The sequence below is a fragment of the Acanthaster planci genome, linkage group LG05, assembly GCF_054643075.1.
Source record: "Acanthaster planci isolate LZ-2023a linkage group LG05, COTS_SCS, whole genome shotgun sequence".
NCBI classification, from domain to species: domain Eukaryota; kingdom Metazoa; phylum Echinodermata; class Asteroidea; order Valvatida; family Acanthasteridae; genus Acanthaster; species Acanthaster planci.
Window position 1 is genome coordinate 17,166,781 of NC_141781.1, and position 13,138 is coordinate 17,179,918.

Here is a 13,138-nt window from a genome sequence, read left to right on the forward strand (position 1 = left end):
CAAGCCAATCCCTTTGTGATTCACGCCGATTTCAAATCGGTTTTAGAAGCCATGCGGTCACAAGAAGCCAAAATGATCAAAACCCAACATCACAGACCGTCTTGATACGATGTGTACGCACAAGTCGCAAAACCTACCGAGGGCTAAATGCCGCCACCTCGTTTACGAAGTCTCTCATGTGAGAGAAATACAAAATTAACAAGGTGTTTAAACAACCGAAACCACTCGTTTGGACGTCTGAATTACAAAAATGACACGATGCGTGCAACACCTGCTGGATCTGTGAAAAGCCTATCTATCCTACAAAAGAATAAAAATGTCACTGCCCCATTGCAAAAAAAACAAAAACTAAACTCCAAAATATAGAATTTAGTTTTTAAATCGACAGCAGCTTTATCAAATTTTGTTGCATGAAATGCAAAAAACCATCAACAAACTTAGAAAAATCCATGATCACTGTCACATCACTGGCAAATATTGCGGCCCGGCTCACCATCATTGCAATTTACAACTCCAAATCGTTCCAAACAGGACCGTCATTCCAGTATTATTACACAATTTAGAAAATTAGGATGCCCACTTGATTATGCAAGTTTTATCTGCATCAAGCAAGGACAAACTGCTTTGTATCCTTAAAACTCTGAAAAGTACATTACTTTTTCCTTGGGTCAACTTCGGTTTTTATATTTGTTCAATTTTATGGCATGTTCGCTCGATGTGCCTGTCAAAGCCTGCCCCCGAGACGCTTTTAAATTACTCCGAGATCATTTCTTAAACAACACAGATCTGCTGTTGCAAAAAGGCTTTTATCTATATGAATATGTGGACTCATTTGAAAAGTTCAAAGAAACGCAGTTACATGACAGAAACAATTATTGCACTTCACTCAGATAAGAGAACATGTCCGAAGAAGATTATGCAAGAGCCCAGCGGGTCTGGCAAACTTTTGGATGTCAACACTTAGGCAATTAGCGTATGTCTTCGAAAACCTTCGAAAAGCCTGCATGATGCACAACGGTCTTGATCCCATCAATGATGACAGGCTCCTGTCCTTACTTGGCACGCGCTTTTAAAACATTCTGGTATCAAACTCGAATTACCGACATTGATCAACACTTACTCTTTGAGCGCGCCAAATGTGGTGACATGTCAAGCGTAGGAAGCGTTCATTATGTGAAAGCAATAATGAATATTTATTGGATTACGACCCAGACAAACCCATGACATACATTGTGTACCTTGATGCAAATAATCTTTATGGATGGGGCATGAGTCAGTATTTACCGTACGGTCACTTTCGCTGGGAATGAAATTTGAACAAGGTTACTTCCGAATACATTCAAAAGCTTTCACCTTATTCTAGATTAGGCTACATGCTTGAAGTGGATCTCGATTACCCACAAGACCTTCACGATTTACACAACGATTTCCCTTTGGCTCCAGAGAATGAAATAATCCCGGAGGCCTGGTTATCTAAATATCAAAAAGATCTCCAAACCCAAGAGCATCTTCCCAAAGTAGAAAAACTTGTGGCCACATTATGCTCAAAAGAAAAATATAAATTACTTTACCGAGTGCTGCAGCTCCATTCGCAATTGGCGCTCCGACTTAAAAAAAGTATACCGCATTTTGTCTTTATGCAAAAACCTTGGATGAAAAGCTACAACGATAAAAAATACCAAGTTGCTCAAACGAGCAACCTCTGATTTTGAAAAAGACTTTTTAAGCTGATAAACAACTCGGTGTTTGGAAAAATGATGGAAAATGTGAGGGACCGAATACCGAGTCGACGGACATACCAAATGTTTTAATCGTCTGTCTTGTCAACCCAATTACAAAACGACCACGGTGTTTCCCGAGTGCAATCTATCATTTGTTGAAATGTACAAAATAAAAACTACGTTAAAAAACGATTTATTGCAGTGTTTGTATTTTAGATTTAACATGGCGGCAGGACCGCAGTGCATTGTGGAGGGTTAAGGGGCACTGTGCATGATCAAGTCTTTCCAGCAAATTGTACTAGGCACAAGGGAATTTACATATGTAGGCGGGGCAGGGATATGTGAATGCAGGAGACAACATGCTTTAAAGGTGTACTATGTAATTTAATTCCTCATCTGAAGACGTCATCATCGCATCAGGTAAATTTTTCGACTAAAGCACTTCCTTTTCTTGTCATCTGCAAAGTTTCAACTGGATGGGATGTGTATTTCAGGAGATAGAGGGCTCTAAACAGTGAACCTTTAATGTCCCGTGAGTTGTCACCTGATGACATAATCAATATTCGCCTAAAGCACTTCCTCTCTGTGATATATTCAACCCAATCAGACATGCACTTCAAGAGATATAGCGCACCTTAAAGAGTGCACCTTAAATGTCACGTGACATCATAATCTGATGATGTCTTCATTACGAGGTCAATTTTGTCTGTAACACTTCCTTTCTTAATACCTGCCAAGTTTCAACAGAATCAGATATGTACAATAAAAAATACAAAGCATAATTATTATCGAGGAAAGAACACAGATTTAAAAAAATTCACATTTGTCCTTTTTAGTATTCCATATAATGAGATCTGCTCTCAGCACAATGTGCTTGGAAATTTGCCCAGTGAGTATATGTCCTATGCACTGTGTGCTGTCTTTGTTACAGGGAGATATTGCGAGTCAACGCACGTAGTAGCCAATGCACAGTATGCGAATGGGATTTTCGAGTTCGCAATTTATATTGTGAGGGGTTTTATCTGTGTAAAAACATACACCAGTTAAGCACTTTATGCAGTTGACTTCAATGTTTTAGCTATCATCTAATGAACAATTCACGGTTAATTCTGTTACGGTTATTTTTTTACCAAATTTTGAAGAATAAAAGGACTTTTTATCATAACTTCCGGTATGATGGCGTCATCGGGCCCAAATTTCCTACTTGTGTTAACTGGGTAAAGATCATCGTCTACATCAATTTTCATGCAATTTGGGCAAACATCTATTCAAAATTAATTTTTCAGAACTTTTAACCCTGTCGCTAGAGGGCGCTTGACAATTACATGACATAATCAGTAGATGATTTGAAGTATACTATACCCCAACAGACTAACACCATTGACAATAACTTGATATCTATTACCGCTTTTAAACAATAAGCCCACTTCCGGTTTCGACTGGAAGGATGGGTTACGTGATTTGACCCACACGAGATGAATTGAAGACCAAATTATACTCTGCCACTTGCCCCAAACAGTTTTGCGGGAGGCTACGGTTGATATTCTATGGATTTTTATAGTTTTGCGGGAGGCTACGGTTGATATTCTATGGATTTTTATAACATTAATGTAATGTTCAAATATTTAAAATTTTATAATAAATCACTTGATGTCGTCATCATGACGTAATTATTTCAGTATTATCTTTCCCTCGAGGTATTTCCTAGGTGTAACTTTGATATTTGATTATTACTGAACAACCAAAATGTTGCCTTCAAAACGTGTAAAAAGTCAATAAGCTAAAATAGATATTGAAAATCAATAATAAATCACTTGATGATGTCATCATGACATCATTGTTCTAGACACATCTGTGCATAAAGGTCCTTCATTGGTACAAGTTTGATGCAGATCCAAAGCTGCAACCGCACTTAAGTCATTTGTAGAAAAAAAGTGAACAAATGAAATCGGCTTTTGAGCAGAGGAAGAAACCACAGGTTCCGTATCTGTCTCAATGACAGAACACAGGGCTTTTTCACTTTTTTTGTTGTTCTGAAGAAAAGTGCCTTGGCATATCATCAATTTTATTAAAATATTCCAATCCACACACTTACATATACAGGTTTTAACAAAAATGACATGCACTTCAGGAGATATTGTGCTTTAAAAACTGCACCTTTAATGTCAAGTGACTTCTCCTGTGATGATTTCATCTTCAAATCCTGGCAACATTTGTCTATCGCCCTTCTCTTTCAAGATATCTACAAGGCTTGAACCCAATTGGACATGTACTTCACGAGATATAGTGGTTTGAAGAGTGCACCTTTAATGTCACGTGACATGTCACAAGATGACATCGTCATCACGTCAGGTCACGTCGTTTGCCAAAAGCACTTCCTTTACAAGATATCAGCAAGGTTCCAACCCAATCAGACAAGCACTTCAAGAGACATAGCATTTAGGAGAGTGCCCCTTTAATGTCACAAGACATGATCATCTGATGACGTTATCATCACATGAGGTTGAATTTGTCTATAATACTTCTCTTTCTAAATACCTGCCAAGTTTCAACCCAATCGGGCATCCACTTCAGGAGATATAGTACTTTAATGGTACACCTTAAATGTCACTCGATTTGTCACCTGATAACGTCATTGATACATGAGGTCAATATTCGACTAAATCGATTCCCTTTCAAGGTATCTGCAAGTTTTGAACCTAATTGGACATATACTTCAGGAGATATAGGGCCTTAAGGATTGCACCTGTAATGTCACATGACTTGCTTCCTGATGACACCATCATCACATGAGGTCAAGATTTGTCTGTTGCACTTTTCTTTCTAGTTATCTGCAAAATTTCAACCAGATAGGGCTTGTCCTTTTATAGGAGATATAAGGCTTTGAAGTTTACACATTTAATGCCAAATCACGTCACATGATGACGTCATTATGACAATTTTCTTCTTACACCTTCTCTAGCTCATGGCTTAAAGCAAGAACATATAATATATCACCAGTAAGATCTATACGAGTGGTGAAGTCTGTCCGTTGAACAAAACATGTACAAAACCTATGGGGAAATATTGAAAATTTAAACATCAAAATAAATGAGGCGATGATGTCATCATGACATCATAAATTAGGCAATTATTTTGCATCATGGTCTTTGCCAGCCGCAACTGTGATGACGATTGAAGATCGCCAAGTAACCTAACTTGAAAACTTGTCTTGAAAACGTGTACAATGTCAATAGGTTAAAATAAATATGTAAAAAACAATAATAAATCACTTGATGACGTCATCATGACGTCATTCTTCTAAACACATCTACATATAAGGATCCTTCACTGGTAGAAGTTTGATGAAGATCCAAAGTTTAAAAAGTACAAAAGCTGCAAAAATGTGCACAAATTAACTTGGATTTTGAGCAGAAAAAAAAGTGAAAGAAAAAAAAAAGAATGCATTTTATCGCAAAATGCGAAAAAGCAAAAAAAAAAGGTTTTAAGCTTAACCACTACCAGCCGGGGACTCCGAAATCGGAGCCGTATGGTTTATATGTGTGGCCGGGGTCTCCGAACTCGGACAAAGGAAACAGGGCCCTGTAACAAAAGACCGTACTCCGAACAAAAGACCAGGCTGCTGGGCATGACCGGCATTTTTCGCTCTCAAAAGTGGTGATAATCCAGCGTTATTTAGAAACCGTATACCAGGGTTTGGGGTATTTAGAGCAAGCGGATTACCACCGGGGACAAAAGCTCTCCACCACCGCAGCGATGAGCCACACAGCACCGCTGCATGCTAATCTGGCCCCTATTGAAAAGAGGTCAGCAGTGCACTGAGCCAGGTTCGTGAACAAAAGACAGTTGTATAACACCGCACAATCTGGGCTCTGTTTACAAGGCTGCAGGCCTGGCTGAAATATTCGGGTGTCAATGAAGGTCACTTGTCAACTTAGAGTAGTGCCTAAAGATTACTCCGTGCGGCTATAAACGACTGTTAAATGGAATGATGAATTGTTGAAGGATTTTGAAACCGGAAAAAATGATAGTCATGCCGGCCCAGCATCCTCAATGTTGAAAAATGCCCCGGCACGAAGTGGTTAAGGAAAACAATAGCTGTTCCGGCTGACAGAACGAAAAGAATGGCTTTTTCAATAAATTGCAAAAAAGCCAAAACCAACAAAGTTGTATTTATTATCTATACAACAGAAACCTACCACACACACTTGGTGGAATCAACTTATAATGGAAAAATATACACAAGAACTGGCGACAATTAACAAAGATTTGAAACCCTCCAGAAGGTGAATATAATACATCTAACTCGTGGAAGTGCCAGAGAAAAAGTGGACGAAGGCACCAGACTAATGCAACTACTATGACCTGGGCGCCGAGGGCACTATTAACTGTAGTATTAAAAAGCTAGTGGTAGGGAGCCTTAGCTAAAGAAATACGCAATTTTGGTTTAACAGGTGAGGGAGTCCCAGGAGTGGACTTCTGAAGGATTGGTGGGTTGGATTTCGGGATAGGCACAACTACTGCTCTCTTCCACTGAGGAGGCATCACCCCTTCTGATTATGAAGAGTTAAGATACCAGTGAGAGGTGTACTTAGTTCGCCTGCAAATTTTTATTATTATTCAGGGAAGAAGGCTATCAAGACCACCAATTTTACCAGACATGCACAGTTGAGCAAGGCTTGGGAATGCTAAATTCAATGTATCTAAGCTTGGGAGATAACTGGAGATGAAGACAAAATATTCATTGATGACTGTTGCTGTCTGTTGCTCAGTGAAACATTGTTGTTAAAGGCTTAAAGGCACCCCCCCACACACACACATTCATCCACACTCTCAAACCCACAAATCTTTAGTCAGGTTCACACATTCCTGACATTTAACCCAAACAGCTGTAAATAACAGCTATTGAGTAAATTAGGGAATGGTTCTTGGTTGTCTCTGATGAATTTAGCTGTTCAAGGAAAGATCATACAAAAAACAGGAAGTGCCCAATTACAATATTGGATATGTTCAAAATTGCTTGGCTGGTTTGGGAACAAATGCCAATTTGGTTTTGTAGGGCTTATTTAGTCTTTGTTCTTGTTAAATTTGAAATCAGGATGATTCTGCAACTATTCCTGAATTCTTCATTCTTGACAAGATTGCTACATTTGATTTTATTCTGCATTAAATTACAGTAAATTGGTTTGATTTGGTTCCCAATTTATACCTAGTTCTTGATCATTTTTGTTTCATTCCCAAGTTAGTCTTAAAAACAGCAAATAATTTCTCTTACTTGTGAGAATTTTCATTCAGGAAAGTAAAAACGTTTTTAAATTAAATTAATACGAAATAGATTTCGATGAACCATGACAAAAAATTTAGTCTTGACGTTATTAAGACCCAACACATTTTGCCATTATGTTTTGATCTGTAAGGTTAGAAGTACCATTAGCATTTCACAACACTACTCGGATGAATTGATGACTTTCAACAAAGCTTTGCCTTAAGTTTGATCAACTCTGCACAGAAATCTCCATCTATAAGGCTTTGAGGCACCCACTGACAAGCTCAGAGTAAATGGTAACGTAAAGAAGCTGCTGATTTGTGCAAGTTACAGTGCAAACTACAGAAGGATGAACCACTGGTCACTGAAGATAGCACTGCAAAGGCATCCTGTCAAAAGTCTAGTCAGGTAATTATCAGGGGAAAAAGGGACACCTGCTTTCCTTGACTGATAAAAACCCCATACATTTGCACAGTCACTATCACAGTTATCCAGAAATTGTAGGCCAGTGGTTAGTTGTCAATTACCTAATGGGAAATGACCAGTCACTTCTTGACAGGATGGAGCTATAAACTGGTGTGTGGTTTTCTGGATTATTTCGCTGTAGTTGTTGACTTTGCTATTCCCCTCCCTAAAAGTAATATGTGACTCGTTTGTCATGGGTAAGGGAGCAAATGATTTGCTTTCTATAAACATTTCAGAGCTTTGGGCCCCTGTTTTGGCTCTCTGTTAGTCCTTTTTTGGTACACAATTGTACTTGGATATGTTCCAAGAGTGCTTAAATACAAAGAGAAAAAATGGCATACTTTTGATTCAAGGGTGTTTTCTGTTAATGTGCAAGCAATCATTGTTTGAGTTCCACGTTTAAATAAATGATTGAATGTAATACCAAATGAAGAAGGCAAAGAATTGGCTTTTATTTTCATTTTCTACTCCTACTAAACACTAATAAACATCTATTAATTCTAATCATTAATTTACGTCTATTCATTTCATTTTTTTAACAAGCATCATGGCACTTTCTATTTCCACATTAAAATTCTAGTGTGGGCTATCAAAAAATATCGATTGAAGTTTGTTCAAAATATATGAAATATATTGCTTGATCGTGTTTTAAAAAGACTGCATAATTGCTCAAAGTTATAAAGATTCATTCTTATCGAAATAGTAAACAAGAGATGTCTCCATAGACAAAGTCTATTCTTCAGATTTTTTACTATTTTGCCATAGATAGTGAAAAAGAAGTGTCGACGTGTCCCTGTTTGTTTCAGACAGATCCGAATAGTGCTGAGTGATCTGTCATTGGTTCACTTACATGAGAACCTGCCTCATGGATAGCATGATCGAACCAGCTTTGGGATAAATGATTGAGATCCAGGTATGTGTGAAACAAACAGGCCCCTGTGTAAACAAAAAAACTTACATGGTCAAATCATGTATGTTCTCGCATACGGTATGAGGTCAAGACTTGCAATTTGCAAACAGTATACACTAAATTAACTCAGAAAGACAAGTTACTGGCCCAGATACCAGTTACGTATGACATCAGCAGTCGGCGTAGGGCCAGGTAAGACAGCGTGTACGCTGAGCAAGGCTACAATAAAGTGGAGTCAGTGACCCAGACCTTTCTTATGAAAGACAAAAGATTTGTTTGTATGATTTGTCTGTATGTATGTTGGTTGTATGCATAGGTAATGATTACAGTTACAATTTTGACACTATTTCATTATTGCAGAAGTATTATTTATATTTCTCAGCTCCAGGATTACTCAAGCACCCAAGCCAAAAATATTCAGTGTCTTGCAATAATTTATGCTTCTGAAATACCTGTTTTAGGAGAACCTATTACAACTTTTGTGAAACATGCAAGTTACGATATGTTTGTAAAATTCCTCAAATTCTCCATTGCTATTAATCTTTGATTCAAAGTTAACAGATCCAATCAATGACTGTTCAAATGTTTGCTTAAAAGGAAAACTGAAATTTTAAAAAAGGATAATAATAACAAGTTTAAACCACATCAAGTGTATTTGATTATCTTCAATACATGTAGGAACTTAATGCAAGAATCAAGGTTGCAAAAGAGATGTAATGCTCAACTACAAGCTAAAAACTGCATTTTATACTCAACATGATGCAAGGATGGCGGCTGCTAAACTCAAACAAGTAGACCACTCGAGAGTTTTCGTCCCAAGTATAAAACATGGTGCAAATTCACAACAATCAACAATGTAACGGAACCATTTAACAAATAGTAGTTGTTGAATTTAACGACCAAGATGGCCCCACACCTCACATGTCTCTTGAACCAAGAGCAATCATACACATGCAAGTATGTGCACAATGAAGTCTAAAATGCACATACCACGAACCAAATAGAATTAGCAACCGTAATAGGGCATGTGTTCAGCATCATGCTCGGGAGTCGAGTAAAACTTAATGCGCTTCATGCAACAAGAAAACTATGCTGGAATGCAAGGATTCCCCAAAAATGCAGCCTTGCTATTGCTTGCAAACGCAACTATTGTGTGACGTGTAAATGCCATGTGATTCTACCAATGTCGCCGTAAACAGGAGTGTAACGCTGACAAAGCGCATACGTGAATGCATAAGAACATGTAATTAATGGTGGCAATATTCACAACACAAAACGCAAGTGCAAAGCAAGGTACTAGCTGACTCAATTGCATAAAAATGTGCAATAGCATGCGAGCAATGCAAAAAAATCACATCTCAATATAAATACATATATAACTGCCAGGCAGCTTACGGTCTGGCTGGTCACATATTACACAAAAAAAAGAAAGGTTGAAGAAAACCCTGCGAGCTTTCACACTACCAAAGGTATGCAGAGGATTGTCTCAAGGATGCCATTAACCCAAAGATTGGTAGGTTAACCCACCTCATGAGTAGGGTTAAAAATTACCCAGGTAAGTGGCATTTTGAGGCAGCTAACCCAGAAGATTTGTAACCCTGAGAAGTGTAGTGGGAATGCTCCCAATTACCTGGGTAATCTTGGGATAACATTTTTCGATAACCCTGAGATAACTCAGGTAACACCGTAGTGTGAAACCTGCTTTAGTCAACATGTGGGATGATTCAGGGTTGGTTGGGAATTTGAAATGCTAGACAGCCAACAAATACAGAAACCTAACAGGTCTTCAATCGAGAAAAGGGAGAATGGACTCTATGAAGTAATGGTGCCCTAATGAAATCCAACAGAAACGGTTGCAGTCTGGCGAGTTTACCCAATATATACCCAACAGCAGGCTTTGATCTTGACAGCGGCCACTGCCGCGATGCCCCAGTGAATTGCCGTGATGCCCTTTAAAAATAGCACGTACCTTTGGCAGACATGCCCCTCCTCAATGATCACTAGGTGCCTACATGTATTTTAAAGTCGTATTCAACTTTCAAATTACCGTTTAGCGCTAGCTTTTTTGTCAACGGCCGGCCAGCTGCACTGAGCACTATTTTTTTCACAGACTGGTTTTGCATCGCCCCGTAGACAACATAGAACAGCAACCGATCAATGTAGTTGAGTTGTGTGATTCTAAAAATGTGGCACCAGACTACATTTATACACAGACTGGTTACAAGTCGCACCACAGAATTACACATATTCTGCACCACTGGATTCTGTACTTCGCGTTATTGAGACAGAGTCACTATTATTTTGGTATTGCAGACAGGAGTACAACTCAGTCTAATTTTTCCTCGCTATTTCAATGTCACGGTATAGGTATGTATTTTAATCATTGGGTGCCAGCAGGCTTCTATTGGATAAATGTTTGTGACTCAGTGACCGACTTGCTTGAATTGCATTGTTTGGGAGTAATTACCGGTACTTTGATTTTCATTATACAGTGTAGACTTTATGGCATTATAAAAAGTAATAAGACACAACATCAAATGGTAAATTAATGTTAGTATAGTATTATTCATTTTACTTTTTACAATTCAAGCAGACTGCTCAGCATGCAAACAAAAACAATGAAAATTGCAGGTTGAAATTGAAGGGAAAACTGTTGAAGTCACCAACAAGTACAATTTTCAAAATGGCCTTGGTACCTTTTCAGTTGGCCTTGGTGCCCTTTGCTTTTTGGGAGCATTCAAGGCCAAGTGGCCTTGACCCCCTGAAGCTTAAGGTTGAAGCCTGCCAACAGGAATTTTGATGGTATGCCTAACCTTTGTGAATGATTTTCAGCATTGATTAAGCACAAAAGATCATTACCATTTGTTCGATTAGAAAGCAGTTCATGTAGACTTGATTCTTCTGAAATGTGGGAAATCCTTACCATTGATAGCGTATCTTCACCATCTCTCAATACTGGCTTGTTGATACAGTTGACAAACTTTGACAGGTGTTCAAAGTGCTTTGTCATTTCTGTAGCCAGAATCATGTCAACGATTGTATGCCTCATAGCACGATAATCTTCCCTGTAATCAAAAGATTTCACAAAAGCAAAGTTACAAAGAATTGGTACATTTGTATTGTGGAGAATGACTGGTTTTGTAAATTATAAATATTAACCACTTCGTGCCAGGGCATTTTTCAACGTTGATGATGCTAGGCCAGCATGACTATCATTTTTTCCATTATCAAAATCCTTCAAAAATTCATCATTCCATTTAACGGTCATTTATAGCCGCACCAAGTAATCTTTGGGCACTACTCTAAGTTGACAGGTGACCTTCATTGATGCCCGAGTATTTCAGCCAGGCAAGCAGCCTTGTAAACAGAGCCCAGATTGTGCGGTGTTATACAACTGCCTTTTGTTCATGAACCTGGCTCAGTGCACTTTTCAATAGGGGCCAGATTAGCATGCAGCGGTGCTGTGTGGCTCATCACTGCGCTGGTGGAGTGCTTTTGTCCCCGGTGGTAATGCGCTTGCTCTCAATGCCCCAAACCCTGGTTTGGGGCATTGAGAGTTTCAAAACAACGCTGGATTATCACCACTTTTGAGTGTGAAAAATGTCGGTAATGCCCAGCAGCCTGGTCTTTTGTTTGGAGTACGGTCTTTTGTTACAGGGCCCTGTTTCCTTTGTCCGACTTCGGAGCCCCCGGCCATGCATATAAACCATACGGCTCCGATTTCGGACTCCCCGACAGGTAGTGGTTAAGATTCAATGTCACGGGATTAGGGGAAGGCTGGACAAGTTTAACCAATATGAAACCCTGGCAAATAAACATTGCCAGAGCATGTTTATATACTTGTCCTCAAGCATGTACTGGTCAATAACATAAAATAAAATTTTTCCTGAGAGTTACACTACAACACTGTTTTAAACTGTAATTATGCAAACGCAGATTTGAAAATGGTAATACCATCCTTGACAGAGCACATGCACTGGTAAATAACCGAAACAGATACTCATATGACACAAATGACCTGCTGTGGAACAAAATAGCAAGGAGTAAAACACCAAAATTAGTCTCAAAGGGACCAGTGTCTTGGTACACCTTAACAGCAGAAAAATTGTGTCAAATATATTTTCCAACTTGCTACGTATGAAGAAGTGAGTGCTGATTCTGAATTTACAATTTCTCTTTGTCATGTACTTTAATTCCTATCTCATTGTAAAGTGCAAAGTGGAATGTACAGTAATGTAAGCAGCAGGGTGTGGCCGTAAGGCATAAGAACATATTTCCCTCAATGACCAGTGCCCCAAAATAATTATATAATTAAAAATTGTTGATACACGTCTGGGATAAGCTAATGCTAGTGACAACCTTGCTAATGATAGTGAAGACAACAAACACATATCAAGAGCAGTTTGTCCGGCCAATTTCAAGAGATGCCAAAAAGAAAAGCCACATCATAGGAATACAAGAGGCCCCTCGAACTTTTTTCTCTCATCAAACTTGGAATCAGTCAAAACAAGACAAAGTTTGAGTCATGGAGAACCTGGTATTTTCTGGTTGGAAAGTACATGTATCTACTGGCAAAACCCCCCCACAATTTGATGAATGTTTGGGAATGCTTATCTAGACCCTTGGTATGAAATACTAGTTGACATACAAAAAAGTGTCATAAATTCAGACTGCTATTGAATGCTTGGACAGAAAAGTCACAAGATAGCAGTTGAAGTCGTTTGCCTTATTGGCTTCATCACTTCTGCCTTCCCTGCACTGGGTCCACTGACCTGA

At 38.7% G+C, this 13,138-nt stretch overlaps 1 protein-coding gene across 8 annotated transcripts in view; it reads right to left on the bottom strand.

The window, feature by feature from the left end:
- Window positions 1-13,138, bottom strand: part of LOC110987947 (high affinity cAMP-specific and IBMX-insensitive 3',5'-cyclic phosphodiesterase 8B-like) — a 188,777-nt gene that overhangs the window by 38,513 nt on the left and 137,126 nt on the right. For all 8 annotated transcript variants that reach the window (XR_015425144.1, XR_015425142.1, XR_015425143.1 and 5 more), the window contains one exon: window positions 11,286-11,427. Coding sequence is in view for 4 of the 8 variants with exons in the window: in XM_022251116.2 (XP_022106808.2) it covers window positions 11,286-11,427 (142 nt within the window). In the remaining 4 variants the exon portion in view is untranslated. The remainder of the gene's footprint in view (window positions 1-11,285; window positions 11,428-13,138) is intronic.